Below are 26745 nucleotides of genomic sequence, written 5' to 3' on the forward strand. Positions count from 1 at the left end.
CAGTTCATGGGCACAACTGGCTGTTGGTGCAACATTGGTAGCTGAAGTGAAGTTTACTGCTCAATTAATGGAAAAAAGAGCACTGAAAGGGCTCTCAGCAGGAATTAAAATAGCTGATTTCCGTTCTGTTCTACTGAAGGTAGAGAAATAAAATCTTGATACTAATAAGGATTTTAGAGGGTGCTGAATGAGAGTATATCTCACGTGAGAATCCCATCAACAAGAGCAGCATCTGAGAAACGGGGCATGAATGTCACTTATCTTCACTTGCTAACCGGAGGGTCTGTCTGGAATGAGTCATAGTGCCCACATATTCTGGTGTCTATTAACTCCTATGTGCTTTTGACTAATGCAGATGTATGTATATAGAAGGTACAAAACTACCACATGAACTAATTATAGCTGCACAATAGGTGGGAAACCCTGGTCTCAACAAAGTATCTTAACAGTTCTTATCAGCTGCTCTAGGTAGCTGTTTAATTTAGTTTCTTCAGTGTTTCTACATATTTAAAAGCCACGGATAACATTTTACTTAATCTAATGTTAAATGTGTAATTATAAAAATTAAGCTAAAAATACTTTACACGTAAGGGAAAAAGGTAAAATGGGATGAAGGCTAATTATCAAACTGCCCCTGTTCAAGCACTTAAAAGCATAAGCTTTCTGTTCATGCATGACAGATGGATTTAGCACCTGTTGACAAAATGCAAGGGACAGTAGTAGCTACCACTTGAAAATGAACACTTATTTTAGTATGGCAAACTACATTTTCTAGATCTACTTTTCTGAATCTTGAATACAGTTAAAAATGGCAATTAATGTAGTGTCTTACAAAAAAGAAGGCCCATTGTCTTTAGTGCAAATTTGGTTGCATGTGTGGAAGACAAATGTTTAGTTTTCATGTTGTGGAATAATCGCCATGATTTCAGCCCTTTTGCTTTTTGATTATTTACCCAGGAGTACTTGCAGACTTCTTAGCTAAACTGAAACTTTGTGGAATTGAGACTCATTTCAGAGAGCAGCTGAAAACAGATGTCATAAATTTGTGAGAATTTATTAGTTTTCTTGGCTTCAGAGCTGTGGTACCGTTCTCCTGTTATAATAATCATATGTTCATCAAATTAACAGCTCTTTCTGAATGAGAACCAGTTTGTTGATAGGTCAGTTTTTCTTGTCTTTTTGACAGTGTTTTAAGTTGTTAATATTAATGTTAATAATAAAGATATTAATGGTAATATATGTAGACTTTGTTTGCGGTTTAGCATACCTGCTTGTACTACCTAGAAAACGAGGCAGAATGTATTTAGAGATCTAGCCTGGAACAGTAGTTCACTTCATAGACTTGTATAGCTGTGAAGCTCTGGTAACAGACTGTTCCGTTTAGTACGAGGAGCCTGGTGCTCCCCACCTGAAGGTTTCTTTTTGTGTCGCTTCCTGTTGTCAAACTTTCTGCCTTCTAAACCTGAAGACAAAGAGAAGGTCTATTTTGGGACACTCTTGCTGATAACTGTTATATGGGCCTGTATCTCAAACTTGATCCAACGGCCTTACTGTGAAGCTTCTGTGTTGATTGAAAGCCTGATCCTTTTGCACACCTTTTTGCAAAAACCCATGTTCCCATTTGGCCTGTGGCTGATAACCATCATCTTGCAGTGAGGTTTCTTTATGGTCAACATTATAGGCTCTCAATAAAATGCTTCAGGTTTTTTTATGTGACCCTTAAAAATTTCAAAGACTTTTACAATCTAGAACTGGTACAGTGTGATACAGGCATGTTGAAGAAGGGTCACATTTCTTCTTCTGTCCTGTCAACTTAAGTCTTATGGAAATGGGTGTATCTTGTTTAACTGTGGGTATTTCATCTTGCCCTCTGCAGATACTAAGTTCTAAGATATTTAGAAGTGTTGTCCTGTTACTGTTCTGCACATAGTGCAGATGGAAAATGCAGCACACAACTCAGCAGGTGTCTAGAACTGCAGTTCTAAAAAAATTGCCTAGAAGTTGAACACTTCCAGAAGGTTGTTGATGCAGCTGTAGTGAGTATGTTTGTAATTAAGGTTGGTACAGAAATAGTTTTTAGTCATTATTACTGACATTTCTCGTGCACTTTCTCTGCTTTTGTTGATGGACCATGGTAATGTTGTGTTGGTCACAGAAGAAAATAGAAAACCTGTATGGAGTTGGACATGGTGTCATCGGAGTTGAGCTTATGTTGTTAACAGCAGTAGTAGCTCTATAACAGTAGTCATAACTCAGTGTGTGCAATATACATGCGTACAGTCAGTGCAATGTTAGGAGGGACTCCATGCTGTCAGATCCTTCGTTATAAAACTCTCTTTTGGTGCAGAGTCTGAGGAAACACCTGGTGACAGCGCTGAATTGTCTGCCCAAACAACTGAGGCTGTGAGATGGAGAAGGGTTTGTCTTTCTGTGGGGTAGGTGCTCTGTCTCAGCAGAGCATGGGTGAAATGCTAATCTCGTAGTGATAGCTCTTATGCTTGCTGTGACTTCCACAGCAATCTTGTAATCAGGGGAAAGATACTGTGTGTCCTCGGTGGAAGCAGTAAAATACGTGTTGTCTGACTGGCTGCTTGAATCTAGAACATGGGAAACTTGATAACTTCTGTAGTTTTCTCTTCTGTCATAACAAGGCGAAAACTCCTAGCCCATGTTAGTGTCTGGCAAGAGCAGAACTGTTGGAAACCTTATCTCGTGTCAGTGCTACTGCAAAGCTCCTGGCTTGTTCTGTATGTGAACTTCTAAGTTCCAGAGTGATCTAATTGTTCAGTTGAGCTTAATCTGAGACTCTAGACTTGTTGCCACCTTGAAGTAATTTATGTGGAGATAAGGTAGGAGACAAACTAAGCAAGTTGTTTTCCTTTCTTCATGTCCCAGTGAAAGCAAGAAGAGACAAGTAGTATGGCATATCTGAGGAGTGGCTTAGTCTGCAAAGTGACTATTTATCTACAGTGTAGAAAGCTTTAAACATTCCCATGGCAAAAATGAAAATTTTGAGGATGGTAGGGCAGCAAGTAGCTGGAATTCCAGGTATTTGCTTATATAGCACAAGTGTGTGATACAGGGAAGACCACATGAATGAACAGGCAACTATAATTTTGCCACTTCCCAAAAGAGGTTTGCTATTTTTGTGAAGCTCCTCAGCTCTTCTTCCTTCTCAGCCTTTACTTTCAATGTGCACGGTATTTACAGTCCTATACCACTCTAATCCATCAGATGTTTCTGCAATGCTTTGAGGGCACTCACAGTGGGAGAGTAGTTTGGCAGCTAAAAGGGGAGCTAGCTGAAGCTGGCTGCTCTTTTGGGCTCTGCTGAGTCTGTGAGAGGCAGAGGTTCTTGCTACCTGCTGCTTAGTGGTGTCCTGAGGTAAGGAATGAGTTCTGGCAGCCTGGCAGTTTCTGGTTTGAGCAGGGATGTGGACAAAAGGTGTTGCTAGGCAAACTGTTATCTTGCTGGCAGGATCCCTTGTGCAGAACTTGACTGAAATACGAAATCAAGAGTAAAAACCCAACGGAGTTGGAGGCAAATTTATATTTATATATGGTGACTGTTTGATCTCTTCTCTGGAGCAACTTGCTTAAGACCTTGAAGCATAGATTTTCTGGGTGTTGGTGTGAAGGGGAGGGTTGTTCTTAACATCAGCTTTTTAATTTTCAAGATGGGCCATGTGTTGAACTCTGCAGCTGTTAAAATGCAGCTTCTGATGTGGCCTAGGGACTCAGTGTGTTGTAGCACAACAACTAATTTTGAATTTTGTGTGCTTTTTGGAAGTACAACATGAGAGCAATTGGTCTACTTAGGACAGTACTCCAACCACCAGCTATTGTCTGGACTTCAGGAATAATCTTGAAGTTACATTTTCAAGGAAGCCTTATGTGTGGATCCAGAGCACTATTAATGGAGACTTGTCTTAAGCCTGTTAATACTGTATTCTATAGTTACTCTTATTTGATTCTGCATATTGCTATTTAATGTTATTGAAAAGGACTTAGGGGCGTTAACTGTGCCTTTTCGTCATAAACTGCATAATTTATTGCACTTTGCACATCTCCTGAAAATGAGTCATGCAAGCAGGTGGAGATGAAGGAACTTGTTTCATCTTACGTTAATCAATATAGCCTTTTATTGTCTTTGTACTTGCATCCATTATCTTTTCACTCTTTTGCAGGCACCACCGTGTTTTGACTTTTCTGAAGTTTATAGGCTTTGTTTTTAAAAATAAAAAGGATGAAAAAAACCTCTCTTTTGCTAAACCTGCATAGCCTGTTACAGGGATTCAGTTAAGGTGCCTAGTTAGTCAGTTCTTACTACTGACGTTGTGGCAACATAGAACTTTTTAAAATGGTTAAACAGTTTATTCATCCGTACATTAACCTGAATTAATGAGGTGATCTCAATGTACGAAATGAGCAAGGACTTGATGTTTTAAAACTGGAACTGTTTTTATAAGGCTAAATATGATTAGGGACCTCTCTGAACATAGTGAATTGGAACATCATCTTCATTAAATCACTCTGCTTTTCATTAAATCACTCTGCTTTTCACTAAGCACTGTGCTATTTGATGGGAATTAATGCAATATACATATTGTTGCACTTTTCTGCAGTCAAAATTCACTCTTGTCAGTGATTGCAGTAACCTTTAAGAAGCCTGTGAAAGCATTGGGTCTTGCAAATTGGCACTGATCCTCTAATGATGTGGGGTATCTTATGTGCTGTTAGCAGAGGTAGTGCTCTTTGCTTCCTCCTTGGGAGCCCCCAGGCTGCCTGTTTGGCGTGTTTTATCACTGCTTACTCTTCCATAGGTACTTGTAGGTATATACTGCTGTTATGTCCTAGTGATTCTAGGCCAGCTCTTTAAATAAATGCTAATTCTAGTGTATGTTAAGTGTATGTATGTACACCTCAAGTAATGTGAAGTTTTTATAGGCGTCTCACTGTCTTTCAGGGTAACTGTGCTGTGAGATTAGTATGAAGTACTTAAATAATCGAGGTGTGTTTTAGTGAAGTCTAACTCTGGGTAGTAATGTTACTGACCTGCACACCCTGATGCCCTTTCACTCCAAGGATATCATGTGGACTTTAAGGACCTGGATATCTCTACAGAAAGTGAGTACTTCGTCTCAGCCACCACAAGCAGAGTAGTAAGTAATAAGACTTCAAGCTGCCGGTGGTCCTAACTGGTTCATGATTGGTCCATTATGTATTGAAGCAGCTAGTGTATTGCATTATAGAAACAAGACCTTAAATTACATGCAAGAAACTTTCTTAGCTTCATGTATTTATACTTAGTCTATGAATGTACTTTGTTTCTACATTTTATTTATTTTCATCATGGTACACTTCAGCTGGCAGTTCTTACAATACAAACTTGCCTGACATCATCTTTCTTCATGCACAACTGCAGAAAAGGATTTATTATACTATTTTTAATGCATTTTTTTGTCATTAGTGTGAGTGGAAACAGGTAGGAAGTTGTAGAAGGCAACAGAAGAAAAATGTGGAAACCTCTGGTTTTAGTAGCATAATACTTTAACCCATATGTAAAGGGAAAATAACTGACACATACATCTCAATCCTGCATTTAATTTTGATTCCTTAAACAATTTTTGTAAATCTGTCAACTACCAGGCTTATCAAAGGCACAGCCATGTTACTTTCAAGCTTTCTATGCCACTGACCAGTTGTTTCAGTTGCTTTGTTTTTACCTTTTCTTACTTGAGACATTTGGTAGAACTGACTGAAGCAGAAGGAAACTTGTAATCTGAATTCTTTCCTGTATTCTGGGTTTCTGGATCCGTTGAAGATAAAAGTTGCTTTTTATCTCATGGTCTTTCTGGTACCTAACGCTTCATGCAGGTTAAGCCACAGCCTGATGTTGCTGCTCAATGGTTATGAAGTCTTGCATCTACGGCAAGATACATTGATTATTTCCTCCCACCCCCCCTTTTTTTTTAATAATAAAAGCTTTCTTCTGGAAGAATTTTGCCATGTTCCAGTAAGAATTACTTTGTGTAGACGTGTTTCAGTTTCAGGTAATGGAAAACAGAGTTTTTGAGCTTTTCTCAGCATATCCTTTTCATGTGTGTATTTACCAACTACAATAAGAAATGGCTTGTTTTCTACTACTCTGAATTGCAGATTAATAGTAGTTCTTGTTTGTTAATCACAGCTACAAAAAACTGAAAGAAGGATATTCTCCTTTGACATACTTTCAAGGACCTATTTTTTGAGTTGACAGTTAACACTTAGGCTAGGAAAAGAATTTGTCTTTTGACAACAATTTATAATTTTGTTACTGTTTTTCAATTATCAGTAGAGACTAGAAAAAACCCCACATGATTGAAAGCAACTGCAAGTTAACTTTTCTATAATAAGCCCTAGAGGGGAAAACTAGTTTTTAAACTTTTTATCATGGTATGTTTCAGGATGTCTTTCAAAACTCTGAGATTAAGTAGCAGATAGTCTGAAAGAAAAACAAAACGTCAACAATAGTATGTGTTAGTGTGAAGCTTGGGAAAAGAACTTACATTCCAAGTGTCATGCTGTTTTTTTAGTTGGATGCACCAATTACTGCATGCTTCTGAACACCTCAGCGGTAGAACAAGGTGTTTTATCCACCTGCTTATTATTTGGTGTGACTAAGTGGTACAATAGGGCAGAATATTTAACACTGCTGGCCATATTCCTGACAAGGAACAAATTGACTGTGAAAGACAAAACTTCTCAGCTGCATAGAACATGTTACTACTAATAGTGGTAAAAATTAAAAGGTAAAGCCAGCTTGCAAAGAAGTAACTGACTTGGCAAATTCTGTGGGATACTTTTACCTTAGCATAGTAAGGAGCTTCTACTTGTAATATGACAAACTAGTTTGTAATAAAGTGTGGTCCCTAGGTCAGGCGTTATTTCAAGCAGTTCATGGTTGTCACTAATTATCTTTGAACATGAGAGACCGTAACAGGCAAGACTATCAGTGTTCAACCTCCTGCAGTGTCCATAAGCAAATGCCCTATCACTTTTGCTTGTGTGAAAGCATACACCTTCCCATACAGTCCCTGCTTCTAGCTGTGTTTATGGGGTTGGGATTTTCTATTTGGACATGTCATGTCTGTTAGTAACCCTCAGTTAATGTCTGTTCTGGCTTACTGAACATCTTTCGTCAGGTTCATGTAAATCTTAGCATCCACAATAACCCCTACCTTTGACTTTCTCTGCCTGCTTGTGGTGAAGAACCACAGATGCACCCTCATGTTTGTATCTGACATCAACATGCTTGTGTTGATGAAGCAGCAGATGATGATGTTCCTCACATGTGAAGAACAAGAGAATGGCACTAAATTGGTAAAAGGGTAGAGTTGTACCTGGCTGAGATGAAATTTCAGTTTCTTATCCTGAAAAACTCTCTGACTTAGGACAGCTCTGTTAATAGATGTTTAATTACAGACATAATCTTCTTACTGTATGGCAGGATAAACTGTTAAGTACTTTGATCAGTGTTTGATCCTTTTCAGTCTTCAACTTCTATTTTTCCAGATTCAGAGCAATAGCTAAGAAAATGGGTTTAGGAGAAAGAGGCATCAAAGTATCAAATACTGAAATCCAGTAATGATCATGGTTTATAGGCATTTTCTTGCAAGCTGATTAGCTTGCAAGCTCAGTGGTGTATGAGTTATGAGTGTTCAGTAAATAGAATCCATCTACTGGAACTATGAGCAAACTGCAGTTAAATTTGGGATCACTCAGTGGCTCATGTGGTTTCCTTCATTTTGCTGAAGCTGCTTTTAAAAATGCAGTTCAAGCCTTAATGCAAACTTGGAAGGATTGTGAAATTTGAACAATTATTTATGTTAGAAGTAAATGGGAAGAAAGCAACACTGATAGTGTTCTTTGCTTATTCCTTTAGTCTTTCTTCTTAGAGAGGCCATAGGTACGTACGTAGTTTTAGGAACAGTGCTACAGTCTGGGTGTGTGCTTCTAGCCTTATTCAATGTCAGTGACACTGTGGTGATCTCGGTGGCTTCCATCAGATGCAGTAGACAATGGTGATTTATGAAGATGCAGTAACTCTCTTGAAAAAAGCTGGTCCCAGCTGAATGATCCCCCTATGTTGGCACAAGAGTGCTCTGCGGGCTTGTCTCTCAGGAGGGTCACCCTAGCATTTTGTGGAGTATCCTGATGTCTTAAATTACAAACCCAGACAAACAAAAGGTTTGAATGATTCTTACTCCTGTGTCTGAAACTCTTTACCAACTAACTTTACATGCTGCTGAAATTGGACTACAGGCCAGAAGTGCTGTTGATTTTTCCTGTGACCACACTGGCTTGCCTTCAGGACATCATAGGCTGTCAATACTTGCAGTTTTCAGGTTGATCTTAATGCTGTGTCTTTTATGCATTGCCACTTCTGCTTTTGTGTGCTCGTCAGGGAACGCATCTCCACTCTGAAATTTTAGGGGAGTTGTGAAAAATTATATGATTCCATGAGATGAATTCAAATGAGAGCCTTTGTATATAGACTTGTAATGTTGTCATGTATGTTCATGTTAACAGCATTCTTCCACCAGTATGTGCAAGGTCAGGAGTGATGAAAGGCAGAATAAAGCCTAACATCAAGTTACTGTGAACTTGACTTAGTCCTGTTTACAGAGATGTGAAGCTGACTTGTTCTTACAGTACTTTAGTGGATCTTTACCAATTAACTTTACACACAGAGACAGAAATTTGTGGCTTTAAACAAAGTTATGCTTAGTTCATTGAATATAGTGTTTGGTGTAAAATAAACACTTGGATGACTGGTAGCAGAAAATGTATTAATATTCACTAGAAAATGGACTATTCCCTTTTAGTCAAAGACTGGCAGACAGATCTTCAATGCGTAAAGCACTGAAGGCAGCATATATAGCTGAAATTAAATTATGAAAGAAAGTCCCCAGTTTGCTAGAATTCATATGATTTTTTTTCCGTAGACTTAAAGATGTTGAGTTCTAGCTCCTAGACTTTTATTACTGATCCTTAGAAGTGTATTCTTCACTGTCATACATTTATGCAAATAGTAGTTGATTTTTTGGAAGACATGCTTTTTTAGTGTTTCTTCTGTGTGATATTGTAGTTCTTGATGGTTATACTCCTTTATTTTGCAATAAGATAATTTTTGCACAAGTTGAAATGGCCTGAAAGGTCTGATACGTCACTATACTGAAATCAATGACTGTATTGTAGAAATACCCTATTTTTTTTAAGTGCCTGCTTATCTTAATTTTTTTATTGCCCTCTGTGGAAAGTAAATGCATGAATATATATTCTTTGCTATTGACACCTCTAATTTTCAAGAGTGTCACTAGTGTGTGCTTGTGGTCATTTTTGTATTAGACCATGAAACTAGTTTTATAGCTTAGCACAGTATTATTTTCAGATGTATTATTAACCAAATTTACTTACTGTTCTGGCTTTTTTGTTTTTTTATTTAATATGCATGTCAGAATGAGAATTCAAAATTATAGGTTTGGGTGTTTTCTTCTAAGAGCATTGACAGCACTCAATTAGTGGGGCTACTTTTCTTACATTTTTACCTGTTGAGGAGATCAGTAAGTGAAGGAGGGAAGGTGGAACTTACTAACTAGCTCAGGTTGCTCCCTAAAATGAACCCATTTTTCATAGAACTCGCTCAGTCTTACCTTACCAGAAGCTGGATACATACTGAAAAGGTTTTGAGAGCTCAGCGGATCTTAGTGTTTGTTTTGGCTCTATTTATAATATTTTTTCTTTTGGAAAAAGTGATTACTTGAAACTGTTGGTTTTCTATTCTGTTCAGTCTGCATCCCTTACGTTTAAGAATTCCAGACAAGATGGAGGACTAGCTGGTTCCTCTGGTAATTTAATCAACAATTACTTCCAAAAGGAAGCTTGCTTGGTCAGCCCTGGCATTTGGGTGTTCGGTGGCCGGGATGGCAAACAGTAGCCAAGGGCTCCCTCGTGTGGTGGGTGTGCCGGGCTTTCAGAGGCATCTGGCCACATGGTAAGGGGTGAGTGTTCTAGTTTCACATGAGCAGGGAGAACACGTTGAAGTAATGCAAGTAGTTGACCCCAGGAAGAAACACAGCAATGGAAACTCTTCTGGTACCAAAGCTGCTGTTTTTTTCAGCACCTGTTAGTCATCTGGAAATAATACCGTTGTATAGTAATGGAACAATGCTGAAAAAAAAATGCCAGCTGTGTGCTCAAGCAAAGATAAAGTTCTACAGTGTTGGCTCTGGATTTTGTCTTGTAAGTTGGGCCTCTCACAATCACGCATGTAGGAAAACTATCTTCAGCAGAAGCTATTTAGAGAGAAGAATTTTGAGGACACAGATTCGGTAGAGAACTGAGCAGCATGAGACTTCAAGAACAGAAGATAAGTAGGCTTGATATTGGCCAGAAATTTCTGGGGTCAGAAAAAACACTCAGAGAAGACCGAGTAAATTGCCAACATGCTTTAATCAGTCATGAAGTAAAACTGTTATATTAATCAGTTGCTCTCTAATCATGATGTTATGTAGAAAACAATATGCATTCTTTTTCAGCAGTGATAGAATGTTGCAAGACTACTGAAAATGCAGCATTTGAGTTCACTGTGCATTTGTAGCATCACAGGGATTTTTCCTGGGTGATACAGCTCTCACAATATTTCAGAAGTACCTTTTGCAAGGGCTTACTTAACATCTGTTAAATTAAAGCTTACACTTGTCTACCTTTCAAGCCTTCCCTTTAAGGTGTAACAGATGGTAAATGACACTTGGGCAAACTCTTGCTAATAGGACTGTGTAGTTCAGATGACTGAACTCTCTCTTAGTATGCATCGAGCCCTGTAGCCTTGAGTAAAGAGGTGTTCAAGATCCTGCTTTTGGCGCTTGTGTCTAAAATAGTATTTCTTCTTGCTTCTGAGGTGCCTACAGGCTTTAGGGAATGTTTTGCCTGAAACTGAATGGTAGCTCGTAGGTTGAAAACAAAACAGAAGCATTTTTCAGCAATTCAGTGCTCCTACAACTGTTATAAAATAGATTATCATCCTTTGGGCACTGCAGAAGGGAGCAGCCACATAGAGCCATTCCTGCACATTGATCTAATTACAGAAATTTTCTTGTGTTATGTGCTGTAGTCCCACTTTTTTATTTACTTTCACCTGTTTTCCAGGTTTGAGTATAATAGTTAAAGGGAGAGGATCTCTTTAGCTTGACTTCAAGGATGCTCTCTGATCCGAAGGCTTATGTCCTTTTTGGAAGTGCAGCATGGAGGAATTTAGCTGTTATTTGGCAAGTATATTAAAGCTACAGAAGACAAGCCACTGCCTGTGGCTGCTGTAGCTGCTTCCAAAGAGAAAATGGAAGGGAATGAATGCTGGCAAGTACTTTTTCTTGCAAGAGAAGTTGTAAGGCAGGCCACTTCCCAAGGAGGTTGAGAGGAGAGGCTGTAAAACATCTTAATTGTTGGCCTGATGTGGTTGGGTTAAATGGCCCAGGTTCAGCTGTGTGTATAACTCCTTAACAGTAGGCTCATAATGCAGGTTTTTTCAAAAGAAGAAAACATGCTTGGTGGTGGTAGATAACTTAGTTTGGAATGTCTTTCAGTTTTTCTTACCAATGTAGTTGAATTACTGCTTGGAAATAAGCTCTGCATTTTCCAGAGAAACAGGAAGCTTAGACGACCTGGCAAAAATTGAGAAGCACAAACTCCTCAGAGATGGTAATTATGTATAGATTATCTAGGGAGAGTAAAACCCTTCTCATGTTATCTTGCACTTGCCTTTAACTGTTCATTAGTATGTAGAGGTGCTGCCCTCCATCCATTTGAGGCATAAATTGGTGCTTTGGACAGGCAGTAGTAGTCCAGCCCTTAAAACTGTCAGTCAGTAGACAGACAATAGCAAGGACGCACCACCAGCTTTTAGAATGCAAACACTTCGTTTGAATCTAGAAAAAGAGTTGTGTCTCATATTATAATCAGAATATGTGACCTCTCAATTGATAACAAAGTAGAGAGGAATGTGTATGCAACTGAGAATGTCAGCAGACATTGCAAAAAAAAAAAAGTGATGTTAGGTTCCCATTCAAGTAGGGGACATGAACTGTATTTACTGTGGAAGTGGACTTGAAGTGAAACCTTTAGACTAAAGCAACCTGCAGGAAAATGTGACCTGTTGATCTACACTCTTCCTTGATAATGCCCTATTAATTGCCCTATCTAGGGCAATCTCTATGCTTATGTGACCAGTCGTGCTAGCTAGTTTGCCAACACTGAACTGGGAGATGCCTCAGGACACCTAGGCTCTTTCATGCAACCAAGTATGTCATGCATCAACACTTCTTTTTCATGTTACTGACTTTCTTACTTCTCTCTCCAAGATGAATAATCTGGGTAGTAACAGGGCAACAGGAAAAATTGCATTATCTCTGGATCTCTTATTCCTCCCCAACTTCATAACAGCTTTGCAAAAGCAATTAATGGTGATCAAGTGATCTGGATTTTTTGAGCATTCAGTAATTCAGCAATAACCTCTTTTAGTTGGTGTAAATAGCTGTGCCTTATGGAAATACACAGTACAGTGGAGTGGTGCAGTTTTTTAATCCCACAATCCTTCTGAGTTACCAAGGAAAAAACAGACTCTGCTTGGATTTTGCTAAACAACCCATTAAGTTTCTTGATATTTGTCATTTCAGTTGTCACCCCTCTGATAGTCCAACCTAAGTCTTCATTGGGATTTTTACTTCTAAAATAAAGTTTGTACAGCAGCCTGTCTACTTAAAAGTGTTATAGCAGTTACAACCAAGGAGTGCTTTCACATAAGTAGAGTTCTAGAGTGAGATCATTCCTACTCGGAAAGTTGAATTTTTTTTTTGATGTTGTAAGAAGGAAGAAAATGTTGTTTAACCAATTCTATTAAAAGGACTCTATTCTGCTTTAAGGAATATTGCTGTTACTTTTAAAGGCAAAACATTAAGAGTGGACAACAGGCATCACTCTCACATCTACTTTGTATGACCACTTCCTCTGTGGAGATAGCATGCATTTAGGCCCTTCTCTGAATGTTGTATAGAAGAGGTTTTTCTTTGGGCTTGTACAGGTGTGTGCAGTATTTAAATTGTCTTCATTTATAGGAAATGAGTAAACACTTGTGAAACAACCGAGGCAGGATAGAACTAGTTTCTTTGTGATTTGTCCTCTAAGTATTGTGAATTGGAGCCTGTGTGTTTTTAAAGCAAAAAAAAAAAAAAGTTACATTTTTCAAGGCATAGTAGTAAATTCAGGAGCACTGTGGCCATGACTATGTTTTCCTACTTGTTTATTCCCCTCTTCTGACTAAAACTTTTTTTGGTCTTTTGCTGACCAGTGCCTGTGAAGTCTTTCTACTTGGCTTTCCTAAATACAGAATCAATGCATTCTATACTTGCTTCTTATTTAATGTTAAATTACTTTGCTTACACTTAGAGAAGTGTGCATGTGGATCTCCACTCAGTCTCTTGAGCAGTCCTTTCAAGTACTGATTAGAATTAAATTGTTTTAAATTACTTTTTGCCTCTCTCCTCTCAAACTCCATTCTGTATATTGACTGTAATGCCAAAAAGTAACTTGGCATTATTTAATAAATTACTATCTAATTTACATCATCATGGTACGTGGTGGTCAAGTGATATTTATGAAGCTCATAAACTTGACACCTAAGTGGAACAGTTTCCCCTGATAAAGTAAGTAGTATAGTGCTTTCACATTCACGTGTTCTCGAAGGTCACATCCTTAGAGGATGAACATTTATTAGGGACCCACTTAGTGGTGGATATAGCATATCTAGGTTCAAAGAGATGCCTGACTGAAAGGATTTTTTGCCATTTGTGCTTGAATTTGACTTTGTTGCAAGTGTTAGTTACATAAAACACAAAATGTAATTAATGAAGATGAACTTTGAAATCATAACCTTTGCTTTAAGTCCTTCATTATCTTACAGGCTTGCAAGATGCACTGCTACTGCTATGTGGGGTTTGTTTCTTATCAGATTTTGTTGAAGCAAAATTCAAGTCAAACTGCTTTTCCTCAGTCATTTTGTCATTCCTTCCAGATCACTTAATTACTTTGACTTTCTCTGCTTCAGGCGAATCCTTCTTTTACCAATCATTTAGTTAACTGTTGTTTTATTCTACACTACATTGTCTAATTTTCATAGTGTCCCAAGCATAAAAATCTAGTAGAAAGTGTACAGAAACAGCTTTAAACAGGGCTGTGAAATAGCCATGAGAACTGTTGAGGAGAAGCTCCTCAACTGATAGTTTGAGCATGTAACTTCTGTATTCTGCGCTTAGGAAGAACTGAGCTTCTAAGTTCTTGTAACCCAGTTGATGCTTTCTCACTGAGAAATACCACCAGCTGTCAGACATACTTTGTAATAATTGGGGTATCCGATGGGTCGTTGAAATAGCTGCTTCTACTGCATTTTGTGAAATTGTTGTCTGGATTTAACGAAACTACCTGTATACGAACTAGCAAACCTCTTAAACAAGCATCTTCCCTTAACATAAGAAGGAAAAATTAAAAGTGGTCCCTCGAGCACCTGACTCCAGAAATGAGGTTCAACTTCCAATTATTTATATTGCTTGTTGAGAGCCAAGATTCATCTTTCTTATGTCCTTCTGTGAAGAAAGTGATTTTTGACTCTGAATTATTGATAATGTGTAATTGAACCACTAATCTTCAGGCAAAATTTTGATCTCTTAAGAAGTTTTACCTTTTCTTAACCTTTTCAAATATATAAGGTCTCTGGAATGTCAGATCTGAACACCTTTGAATTCTAGATGATAGTCCAAATTAAACAAAACTGAATTAAATGAAAGGAATCATTCACAGAATCATTGAGGGCAGAACGTACTTCTGGAGGTATCTAGTCAAATCCCTTTCCTCAAGCAGGTTCTCTTAGCAGGTTATTTGAGACCGTGTCCAGTCAGACTTTGAGTGTCTCCAGGAATGGAGACTTCACAACCTCTCCAGGTGGCCTGCTTCAGTATTTCACCACTCTCTCAGTGAAAGCTCTTTTTAATTGTAAAATTGCGGAATAAACCTGCAGGAATGAGTTCAAGCTTGTCTTGAATAAATTACTGGATTTTGTTTGTGCAACTTCGTAGGCTAGTCTACTAGTACTCATCAGACTTAACTAATAGAATGTCTCCAGACAAACTGATCTTGAATAATATTCTTCATAACAGCTGGGTATGCTCTGTGCCTGTTCTAAGTATTCATAATGGGAAAAACAGATCGCAGGAACAGACTAGAAATAATTTCTGCACATCTTTTCCTTTTCACTCTGGAATTAGTAGTGTATTGGGAATGTCATAGATGAGATGGCTTTCTGTTTGGGATTTTAACATATTTTAAGGTTGTGGTTTAAATAGGTTCCTTCCTAGGAGATTAATCAATCAAAAATCAGCATTTCTGTATTAGGAGATAAGACTAAAATAAAAGCCCTGCACAAAAAGAGACATTTCTTTAAGTTGCTCTTTTTTGGAGACAGTGCTGGGAAGAGTTTTGGCAGACAGTGGGAGTGATGGAGGTGACAAGCACAGAAATTGCTCTACTGTAATCAAACTAATAAGGAAAAAGGTGCTTCTAGGATAAGGAACTTGGCTATATCTAGTAAAGCTTTAAGAGAATACAGAAATTCTTCTGCATATTTCCATAGTCTTTGTTGCAAAAACACAGAATTGCTGGGGTTGGAGGCACTTTTAGAGGTCATGTAGTCCAACCTTCTGCTCAGAGCAGGGTTGTGTAGAGCAAGTTGCTTAGGACTTTCTCCAGTTGGGCTTTGGATATTTTTGTTAATAACTTTGCATATATTAACCTGTTCATGATTTCAACTAGCCAATTTATTTGCATTTTGTGTGTGCTGTTTTGAGGAGGAGCTTGGGAAGAGTGGGGGTTAGCTTTGGTGGTTCGGGGCTGGGGGTGTCCTCTAACTTCTGGTGCTATGGTAGACTAATTTGTACAAAACTATGAATGCCAGCAATGGTGGGCTTGTTACTAAACCCCCTCTTGTCTTATTTAACCAATTAGAAACTTTTCATCAGTTGTTTGCTTTATATATTATTTCATACATGCTGTATAGATACTGTGCAAGAACTTGATACAGGATAAGTTCTTTTATGTCTTTGCTGGCAATAAATGAATTTGCCGCTTGTGCTTTATGTAATACTGTTTATCCTTTTATATGTTTGTATCTCCAAGCTAATGTTTCAAACTAGCACTTTGTGAATAGATATATTGGATGCTTTCCTTTGGCTTGTTGACTGGTTTTTGGGCCTCGTTGACTCTAAAAAAAGAATGGTCAAGGAGTATGGAGAGTTTCTGAAAAGGTCTGTGCTAATGAAGGATGGTATTATTACTACGTGGTATCCTTTTGCTAATGTTACGTTTTTTGTACCTGTTTGGGTTCTAATGCGCTTAAATATTTTTAAAGGGGTATGATAGTTAAGGATGGTATACTTCAGGTTTTGAAGTTGTCAAGAGATGACTACTGCTATGCTCTGTGTTTAATAAATGCTTAGACAAAATACACTGTTAAAATGGGCTGTGGTTCAGTGATCAAGAGCTAATTAAAAATGCTTTCTGTCCACCTGTCACCTGAATTACCAGTGCTAAAAGAATCTGAAAATGCTGCATTTTTGAATGGTATTTAGCTCATGACCAGTTACTTGTACCAATTGTTATCCATATAGGAAACAAATGAACCCTCAGACTCCTTGTTGCTCAGGAGCTCTGTTTAGTGTGTGAATAACACTTGTAGAAATGTTTGGCTTTGAATTTGACTCAAATTCTGATATTGAAGTATTTGAAACACACTTATTTTCAAGCACTGCTCCAGAATTTTGCCACTGTATTTTCTCTGTTAAATTAAAAAGTTCCAGAGTGAGTGAGTAGTAGATTTTTGATGTCATTTTAACGTTGAAGCTCCTGGACTTCTGCTAGTCTCTAACAAATCATAACAAATGCCTGAACTTATTTTGCGTAGCAATTTTTTAAGTCTTTAATTAAAACTGACTGTATCCATTTCTGCATTGAACTTAGGGTAGTCCATGGGAATAGAGAAAGCCAGTTAAAAAACACCTTACTGGAAAAAATAGGTGTTGTGAGCCTTTGAAGCTTTATCTGGGGCGCATACTGTTCTTTAAGCAATTTTTTCAGTGTGGTAGTTATCCATTGCATAGCACTGCAGTACTGATGATCACTCTTTTTCTCTTTAATCAGGACAGAGCTTGGGTTATGGTTTTGTGAACTATGTCGAGCCCAAGGATGCCGAAAAAGCTATCAACACTCTGAATGGATTGAGACTTCAAACTAAAACCATAAAAGTACGTAGTGCTAATCATGATTTAAAGAAAACGAAGTATTTTTACTTGATCAGATGTGTGATTTGTTTTCCCTGTCCAAGTGTAACTTAAATGTTCTACTAATGTCAATAGAATAGAGTAGGACTTCACCATGTAGCAGATGGGTAGTCCTTTGTAGTCTGTTTAGATTTAGAGAGTTAGATTAAGTATAGAAAATCTTGATATTTTTATGCACTTGATAACTTAGATGTGAGCTTGAATTGTTTTAACTGAGAAATTGTTGTATGCTCTAGTTGCAGAAATGCAATATTGCATATAGTCTAAACACTGCACTGTGTGCTTCCTTCTTATTTTCTCAAAGAAGCTGGTATAGCTTCCTTATTAACACTCCCTTTTTCAGGTTGCTAGTGTCTTGTTTCTTTTACAAATTCTTAAAATGAAATGCTGAAATAACTATTTTGGCTATCTATGAATTACTGGACCCCTGGGGCTCTAGCCTCTATGTCTCTACTGTTTGGGGTTTGTGGTTTTTTTATGTTCTAACTCCTGCTTCTCTTGTTTACTAAATTCAGTTTCTTAAATGTCTAGAAGCAGAAATTTTGAGTTACTTTTTCTCATCTACTGTCTTAATCCATTATCAGAAGAGTAAGGATACTCATTGTTTGAGCTCTGAAATATTCAGAGAGGAGATTAAATACATTTTTTGGGGGAATGCAGACATTTATTTGCACGTTTCACATGTGTTGGTGCCTGAAGGCAATCCATGTTCCAATCAGCCCATTCTTTCTCAGTAAACAGCAGGGTTTGCTAGCTGATCACTTGAGTAGTGGCTGCCCTCTAACTAGGATCATATTTGAGCTGTAAGATAAAGCTCACTTCTAAAAAGGTTTGAACTTAAAAAGCAATGCAGAGCCACTTTAAGATGACTGAGACAAAAATAAGATGGCAGTAATTAAGTTTAGGATGCCCTATCTGTTCTGGATTCATAAGATTTGAAGTGGATTACACTATTTGAAACTTAAATACCGCTATTTAACAAACAATGAATTGTAGCTCCCGATAACAATGGATGAAAGACATGGGTAGACGCTTTGCTGTAGAAAGCTCCTTGTGTGCTTCTGCAAGGCTTCTTGCCCACAGGCAGTCTCTCCAGTTTTCTGCTTTGGGGGAAAACTGAGCAAAGTAATTTTGTGTTCTAGTTTCAAGAAAGTCTTTTGGGTGGAACTGGGTTTGCATTCCAGTGGTATTGCAGGTACACTGCATCTTTGCATTTAATGTCTTGGATTGGACAAATAAAAAATGCATCTGTCCAGGGTGGTGAGTTGGATGCTCTGGTGACTGTATAGCCAGACAAAAAGGATGTTATAGACAGTCAAGCCAGGTCTCCCAAATGGAAATGATCCCTTAATGGGGTTTCCAGTAACTGACTTCATGCTGCCAGTATATGAATTCTTAATCCTCTTCACCTTGCTAAGTGATTAATGCAAACAGTCACTGTATTTCTGCAACTAAAAATTGTAAAAAAAAGTCTGGGGGGGAAAAGATGAAAATGGAGTAGATAGATGTGGGTGGTGACACTGGTGCTTTTCATTTCCTGCGTTCCCAGGACATGACAGTAGAATTGTCGGTTATACACAATAACAGACTGTGACCCTTGCAGTAAGACTAAAGCTTATGTGTAAAATTTCAGGGATTTGTACCTTAGATGTCCTTACCTAAAGAAAATCTGAAACATTTCAGTTGTCACAAGCTGAAATGATGTCCTTTTCAGCAAAATAATGAAAATCTCTAGTTAATTAGAAAAAAATATCTGTAAATGTTGCTTGTTCATGTTACAGGTAAAATTCTGACTCTAGCTACCTATATTCAGCCCTGTTTAATTTCAGCAGCATCTTTCAGTGTTAGTATGCCATGACTAGAGGGGGAAAACTGCTTTACCTCCTTCTCCTTTATTCTTCTCGGACACAAGCTGGGTTTCAGGCTGAGTTTTTGTGACTGGATTCTCCCAAGATGCTGTTTAAAGAGGTTGGTTTTAACTTCCTTCCACACTGCAGAAGGGGCAGAGACTGGGGCGATCCCTAATACGCTGTAAGACTAAGGCATTTGTACATTACACAGCTGCTTCTACTGTTAAAAGAACTAAGATGTCTGTGTGGCAATGACTTGGAAGGAAACTTACCAATAAAAATGCCCAGCCTGCTGTGAAACACCTAATAATTTACATATTCCTCTGATAAGCCTGGAGGCAATACCAAGCAGAAGTGAAGTTCGTGTCTGAGGCCTTTGCTGCCTCTGGGAGCAATATCTTGCATGGAAGGAGTCACTTATAAGATCTCAGTGCCAGGACCTTTGCAGAGGCTACTTACAGTTTATAGACCACTATATATGTTCCTATTTGTCCACAGTTGATACTTCAATTAAAAAAAAGTCTGCTTGGCAAACCCAGAATCCAACCATTAGATTTACTTTCAGCTTTAGAAAATGGATGTCACTGAGATTTTTGTATATTCCTTCCCATGAAAAATCATGGGATACAATAGTGTTAGAGGATATTTTGACTTTCAAACAAAAAAATTGGATGTTTGTTCTCTCTGTGCATTTTTGGGATCTCTGTAGAAAAGTTTAGTAGTTCAGTAGATTGATGGTTGAAAGTGTTTTGTTTTCCATTAGTCTACAAAACTGGAAGTAACCTCATTGGTTAAGTGATGGACCCTCACATTGTGGCTGAACTAAAAGCATTCCCATTCAGAGGCAATTGTCCTGATCCTCATGTGATATGTTCTAGGTTGGGGTCATGACACCTGCCTCTGATCCACTGCTTCTGTGCTAGCCTGTTAGTCATTGGATATATTTCTCTAATGGGTGCCACCTACTGTTTTCTTGAAATAAAATACATTGAAAAGGTGAACTTGCCAAATGCTGGCTTGAGTTTTTCTGTATGGGTAGTGATATTGAAACCTATTACCTGATACATTTTTAAAAAGAACATCCTGTGGAATGCTTTATGGAACGCCTTATTGAACTATTTGCAAAGTATCTTGACCAAATTTCAGATCCATACCTCCAAAGCAAATCACAGCGGTCTTGTCTAACCTAGTGTCAGGTCAAATCAGAAGGCACAACTGAACATTAAAACTTGGTGGGGGGGAAGGTATGCATTGATGTTTAAAACACATCTAGGTGTGTTGGGTACCTGAACCCCACTCTGCTAGGCAATATGTAACTACATATATTAGATGGTGCCCTCTGTGGCATAATTTATGGTTTATTTGCAATGTAAACAGGCTTGCCTGTATTGCAGGTAGCCTCTGAAGTTTGAGCTTTAATTATGCAACTTCATGAAAACCAGTTGTATCTTGGAATTTTCTGTGGCTTCTCTTTTGGAAGAAGCTTCTGCTGGGAAATACTGGATCAGTTCTATTTAAGAGCCAGTAAAAATGTGTATTTCTGTGCCTGGAGTGACTTTTCTGCTTTACCCACTTCTTTGTCCATGGCCTCTTTCATTTGAGTTCTCCTGCAAAGATAAGTTCTTGCCAAATGTGGAAAATGCAGAGGAGCAAACAGCATGTAAGAGTCATTGACTTGCACACAGTAATAAGAAAATTCAGTGCGTATTTTGCTGGCTTGGCTTCTGCTTAGGAGAGGGGAGAACCTCAGTGGCTTACCCTCCCATTGCTCCTGGGAAAACCGCTTCAAAAACAACAAAAAAAATACAGGTGAATTTATTGTGAGATTATCTGAATAGGAATATCTTTCAGTGTGGTGTGAAAGACTTCCAAACTAACAAGAAAGTGTAGTAAGATTATCTGTCTAAAGAGGAGTGGGCAAACAAATGGTCTGTCCTTGAAGTGGTGTAGAGCTTTTTAAGATCCTGAATAGGAGGCAGCTTGTTACCTAGATTGTCAGGGGTAGCAGGAGGACACAGGAATGGCTTTTCTCTGTGGATGCTAGACTGCTTGAATGATGGCCATGGTCTTTTGCTGGCTGTAGCTGCCAAGGGGACACTGCAGATGGCAGTACTGGAATGCTCCTTCCTCCCTTGCCAGGTGAACTGAGGGTGAGGAGCTTCCTGCTATCCTGTCCCCAGCCCTCCAGTGTGAGAGGGCCTGAAGTGGCAGAGCTTTTGCATGCAGGAGCTGGCAGACGGGTTTTATTACTCGTTAATGCTGGTGATACATGCATAGACATGTATGCAAATATGCATTGGAAAGGGGAATGAAAATAGGTTGCCCAGGCTAGAGGCCTAGGAGTTATCCTTCTTTATAAATAGCGTTGATTATTTAGTTGTATTTTACCTAGCTAGTGCTTCTTAAAAATCAGATTTAGTAGGGCTTCCTCCTCTTTTAAATTCTTTGGACTATTAGGGTGTTTACATGAGTAATTATCACCTGTCAGGGGAATAGAGATTTAAGAAATATTTTATCTAAAGTATTAAATCTGTAGGTTTTCTTCCCACTCCTTTATAGCTTTGCATATTAAAAAAAAAAAAAAATCAGGCTTAACATGTAACATTCTGCCAACTTCCTGTTAGAATGAAGTTTGACAAATTCTTTGGCTACAAGCACAGATGTCCTACTTTGCCATCATCACCTAGTTAACTGCCCTACTGTAGAAAGCTGTGTAATGAGAAGACCTAGTTCTGACTTCAACTGAAGAGTGAATACTGAACTATCAGCTTTACAAATGCCTAAAGAAGTACAGTACAGCAAGGGAAGACCGGAAGTGAGGGATGTACCACAACTTCATTAGTGTGCCTCTGAGGCACAGTGTCCTTAAAACTTGGCAATGCAGTTTCCCCTGGTGTCTTGAACCATTACTGAGATTTACAATAAGATTCATTTTAAAGGAATTAACCTTTAACCTAACTGCTCAACATCTCCACCCTTATGACACTATACCTGTGATAGTACTCTTGAAAACACTGTGTAAACTTAATGGAAAATAACAAAATGCTGAAAAAATTAAAAATCTAGTTTGATTTCTGGGTTTGTGCAGCAGGTATAAGATAGAGATTGTTCCTGTCTTCACCATTGATACTTGTAGAGGAAAATTTTGGTAGTGTCAGTTTTTATAGTAATTTTTTCATTAACTGGTGTCCCTGGGGAGCAATGAAATAAGAGTTGTGTAAAAAGCCTATTAAAATACCAGAGGCAAGTGAGCTGTGAAGGTGAGAGAAACCCTCCTTACCTTCTGGAGATTTTTTTTTTCTTCCAGCACTAAAGAATGTTGATCTAGTGAGTAGCAAAACGGGATCCTATTTGGAGGTTTAATTAAAGCTAGTGAGTTTTACTGGTGCTATCAATCAGCAGAGATTGAGAGAGGGGGAATGGTGCCAGACCATTTAGTGGTCTTGACAGGGTAATTAAATACCTCAGGATTGTATTCTCAAGGTAAAATTGAAGTGCTCTAGCAGATCGGAAGCAGAAGAACAATTTGTCTTGGAACAAAGGTAAAGGTGGTGGGTTTTTTTTCTTAAATTTCTGCAGGAGTTATATAAATGGTAATTATACAGTCTTTTAGCTATGTTACATTTAAAGCTTTGACAGCATTTCCATTTTAAACCCCCTCCCCACCCCACACATGCCTTTTCACCCCCAGGTAAAATTTGTTCTTCACTGAAATTCAAATCCCCTCAGACTTTGAATGTTACTTAACCAGCTTAAGCTGGCTGCTTGTTTTTCATGTTGCTGAATAATATTGAGAGGAAGATTCACTTCTAAATGCATATTGCTGTCACTTCCTGTAAAGTACATTACGGCCACATGGTTGTTCATTAGTGCCTAACCACTCCGAGGAAAATAACGAAGCATGTCAGACTGAACTATAAATTGTGCTAATCTCACCTTCAGTAACTGCATAGCTTTTTTTCTCTTTGGACCCCAAGCGCTGCTTTGCAGCTGATGAGAGTTGCTTGTGGGAGTCTCTCCCTCCTTTCCCTGGGGCAGAGGATCCTTAGACTAATGCTAACCCTAAGGCTCCTGAGCAGGTTTGCAGTCAGAAACTTCAGTGGCTGCAGTAAGGTCCTTTCTTAACCTGCATAGAGGCTTTGTGACACAGACACGGAGATGGTTAGAAGGGGCCAACAGTACCGTATAGAGTTGAAAGAAGACTGCGAGCATTCCTCAAAATCCAAGCTCTAAGCAAGTGAAGAAAGCAAAGGAAACCAATAAAAAATTGCATGTTACTACTGAGATTGATGATGCTCTTCCTGTCTTCTGCATGGGACCAAAATGCTACAAATGCTAGGCGTGGAGATCTGTCTGTTTTGTTCTTTTTTTTTTTTTTTTTAATCCAAATAGTTATTTTCTCCATAAGAATGCTTTTACTGTTGTAAAATATGGCTGCATGTATTCTTGAAATTATGGAAGTCTTGAGACAAATTGACCTGTAAGCTAGTGGCTTTGAAGTTTTTTGACAGATTAATTAAATACTGACTCTGGGTGTCTTTCATCCATGCAGAAATTGTTTTTCCTGAAAGGTTGTAAGATATTGCAGTGAAGCGATAACTGTAAGTGGCAATGGATATTTTGTGCATTTCCATAAGATGTCTGTGGAATGAATAATACAAGAGAGACCCAAGGGATGTGCTTGCCATTGTCTCTGTCAGCAGCAGCAGCTCCCTGGATGGAAACATGGGGAAGCTGGGGTATACTTTTTTCCATCAGAAGAAGGGAAAACTGGTGAACAGATTCACCTCAGAACAAGAGGGAATGGCTTCAAGCTCCAGCAGGGTAGGTTTAGACTGAACATTAGGAAAGAATTTTTCACAGAAAGAGTGGTCGGGCATTGGAATAGGCTGCCCAGGGAGGTGGTTGAGTCACCATCCCTGGATGTGTTGAAGAGACGCTTAGATGTCGTGTTGGGGGATATGATATAGGGAAGAACTTTGTAGTGTAGGGTAGATGGTTGGACTCGATGATCCCAAGGGTCTCTTCCAACCTGGATGATTCTATGATTCAACTCCAAAAACAGAAGAACTGGGGTTTGCTGTTTTGAGACTTTGTTCTTGCTTGTTATTCCTGTGGAGGGCTGGATATTATCCTGTGTACTCTTATCCTCTAAAGTATGAAATGGTATGTTTCTTTTAATTGGAAGTGTCTGAAATTTGTGGTGCTCATACTCACTGGTTGAGCATTCATCAGAACAGAATCAAGAACACAAAGTATGGAGGAAGGATTTAGACTATCTGAAGTAAGAAACTGGAAATGTTTGGAGACTGGATCTCCTTTTCTTTCTTTTCTTTGTATTTAAATTCTAAATATTTCTTATTTTTAAAGACTGATAATTATGACTGTAAATTTTAAAATGTTCTATATTAGTCCTTTTAAAGGCAAAACAGAAGAATTGCTGTTCTGTGATTGTAGTGCATAATTCCATCTCCTGTTTTAGTGTAGAAAGAGGCCACTGAACTTAGTTTTTGTCTTTCTCTTAAAGTAGTATGGTAAACTTTTGATCATATAGGTAAACTGCTGTACTATCTCAAGCACTTCTGGGAAAACCTCTGGTTCTGTTTTCATCTGTAGCAGGATTTCCAGTTGGTTGCTGTGTATGTACTATTATATTTGCTTCGCCAAATGGCATTTTGAGTCTCATGTATCAGCTTCAGACCAAATCTTGTGAAAGCCTATTTCTGCTGTTCCTTTGTGTTATGTTTGGCAGCAGTTTTATGAGGTCTTCCTCTTTCACTAGTTTGCTGTCCTTAATCAGTTATATCCTAAGGAAGACTCATGGTCCTCTTCCTCTCAGTCATATAAAGACTGGTCGTAAGTCTAAATTCTTCCTGGAAGAAAGCTGTCATAAGAGATTGTTAGCATATTGGAAATGTGTAGACCTTAAATCTAGTAAAGAGAAACAGAAGAGGAAAAAACCACACTCAAACAGAAACAAAATACAGGAAAAGAACACAATCGAGCTAGGAACTGAAGCTACCAACTGGAGATGAAGTGTCAAATTAAATGACAAATTAAAGTCGGAGAAGCACTAACCAACAAATGTGGTGAATTCTGTATTTCACATCCACTCTTATAGTAGAAAATGTGTTTAGAATTACCTGAAAATGAAACAATTAATTTAAATTCTAATAGGAACAATGCTGTTTAGGGTACATTCTAGTAGAAACAATGCTGTTTAGAGCCTATCCAACCTAGTCATTGTACCTGTCCTTTCTGTTCTTAACCTTTGCAGGAAGCAGCCACTTTTGTCCTCATGAGTGCATATAGCAGGAAACACAGAAGGAAAGGCAGTTCACCCTTTGCAAGGTGGACACTTAAATTTAAAATTCATTGAACCATCCTTGCAGAACATGGTAATACTTGCTCAGAGGTGTCCTCTGGCTTGGTTGCTCTTTCTGTCTCTCACTGACTCTCTGAGAACACAAATGCAGCTTTTTGCATAAGCTGGCCATATCCAAAATACATTGTGCTACCATTTTACAGTTGCCTAAGCAAAGCCAAAAACAAATCTAAGACGACTGCTTTTTTCTGTAACATTGGAAAGTCCTCATCTGGTACTGTGACATAATCTGTAATGATCTTTTTGCTAACTTTGGTCATGCCTTTGACTTTTTTCTTAAAGTCTAGCCATGAAAAATTGTAAGGACTTTAGAGATCTTGTGTTTTAAGACTCTCAGGGCATATTCTTAATCTGTGTCACTGATGTTTGAGGAGTGTTTTCAGAGACCTGGTAGAACCATACAAACATACAAGATACCAAGACAGTGCATTTCTTAAGAGGAAAATCAACTTGATCTGTCCTTGCTTGATGAGTCACAAATTTATCACTGTTACATGAACTAAATTCACATACCTGTGAAACAGTTGCCTGCAGAAAATTCTTGTACAAATTGGAAGAAACTTCTTTTAGAAGCCATGTTCCTCCTGAGAAATGCAGAACAAGGGGTTGTTTTCTAGTAGCTACTTGAAGTCAGAACAGGCCTGCTGATCTAATTGAAACACCCTCAGTACCTAAAGAAACCTTCTGTTGCTAGCAGACAGCCTTGTCAGATATGCAGTGAACTCTAGTTGCTGGTTTTCTCTGGCTTCTAAGAGAAACGAGGGTATAAATCCTTCTGGAGGAGGTTTAGCTGCTGGGAACTGCTGTACAGTGATGCCCGAAATCCCATAAGGATGTCACTTTCCAACATTATGACTGCTGCTTTTCCAAATGAAAGATGGTTCTTCTAGATAATGCAGTGTTACCCAAAGGTGTGGGACTGAGCTAGAATCAAGGCTCCTTGAATCCAAAGCAAAGGGCATCCATCTAGCTGGGTACTCTCAGCATAGGGTGAAGCAGAGGAAGGGCCCATTGAATTCTCTTTTGAAACTGTAGCTCTGGTCAGGCCTGTTACTGCTATGTGTATTCGATCTGATACCATTATTGATCAG

General features: G+C 38.5%; 1 protein-coding gene across 9 annotated transcripts in view; it reads left to right on the forward strand.

The window, feature by feature from the left end:
* Window positions 1-26745, forward strand: part of LOC141477655 (ELAV-like protein 2) — a 57086-nt gene that overhangs the window by 12202 nt on the left and 18139 nt on the right. For all 9 annotated transcript variants that reach the window (XM_074166911.1, XM_074166910.1, XM_074166912.1 and 6 more), the window contains one exon: window positions 17280-17383. In XM_074166911.1, coding sequence (XP_074023012.1) covers window positions 17280-17383 — 104 coding nt within the window. The remainder of the gene's footprint in view (window positions 1-17279; window positions 17384-26745) is intronic.

The sequence above is a fragment of the Numenius arquata genome, chromosome Z, assembly GCF_964106895.1.
Source record: "Numenius arquata chromosome Z, bNumArq3.hap1.1, whole genome shotgun sequence".
Lineage (NCBI taxonomy): Eukaryota > Metazoa > Chordata > Aves > Charadriiformes > Scolopacidae > Numenius > Numenius arquata.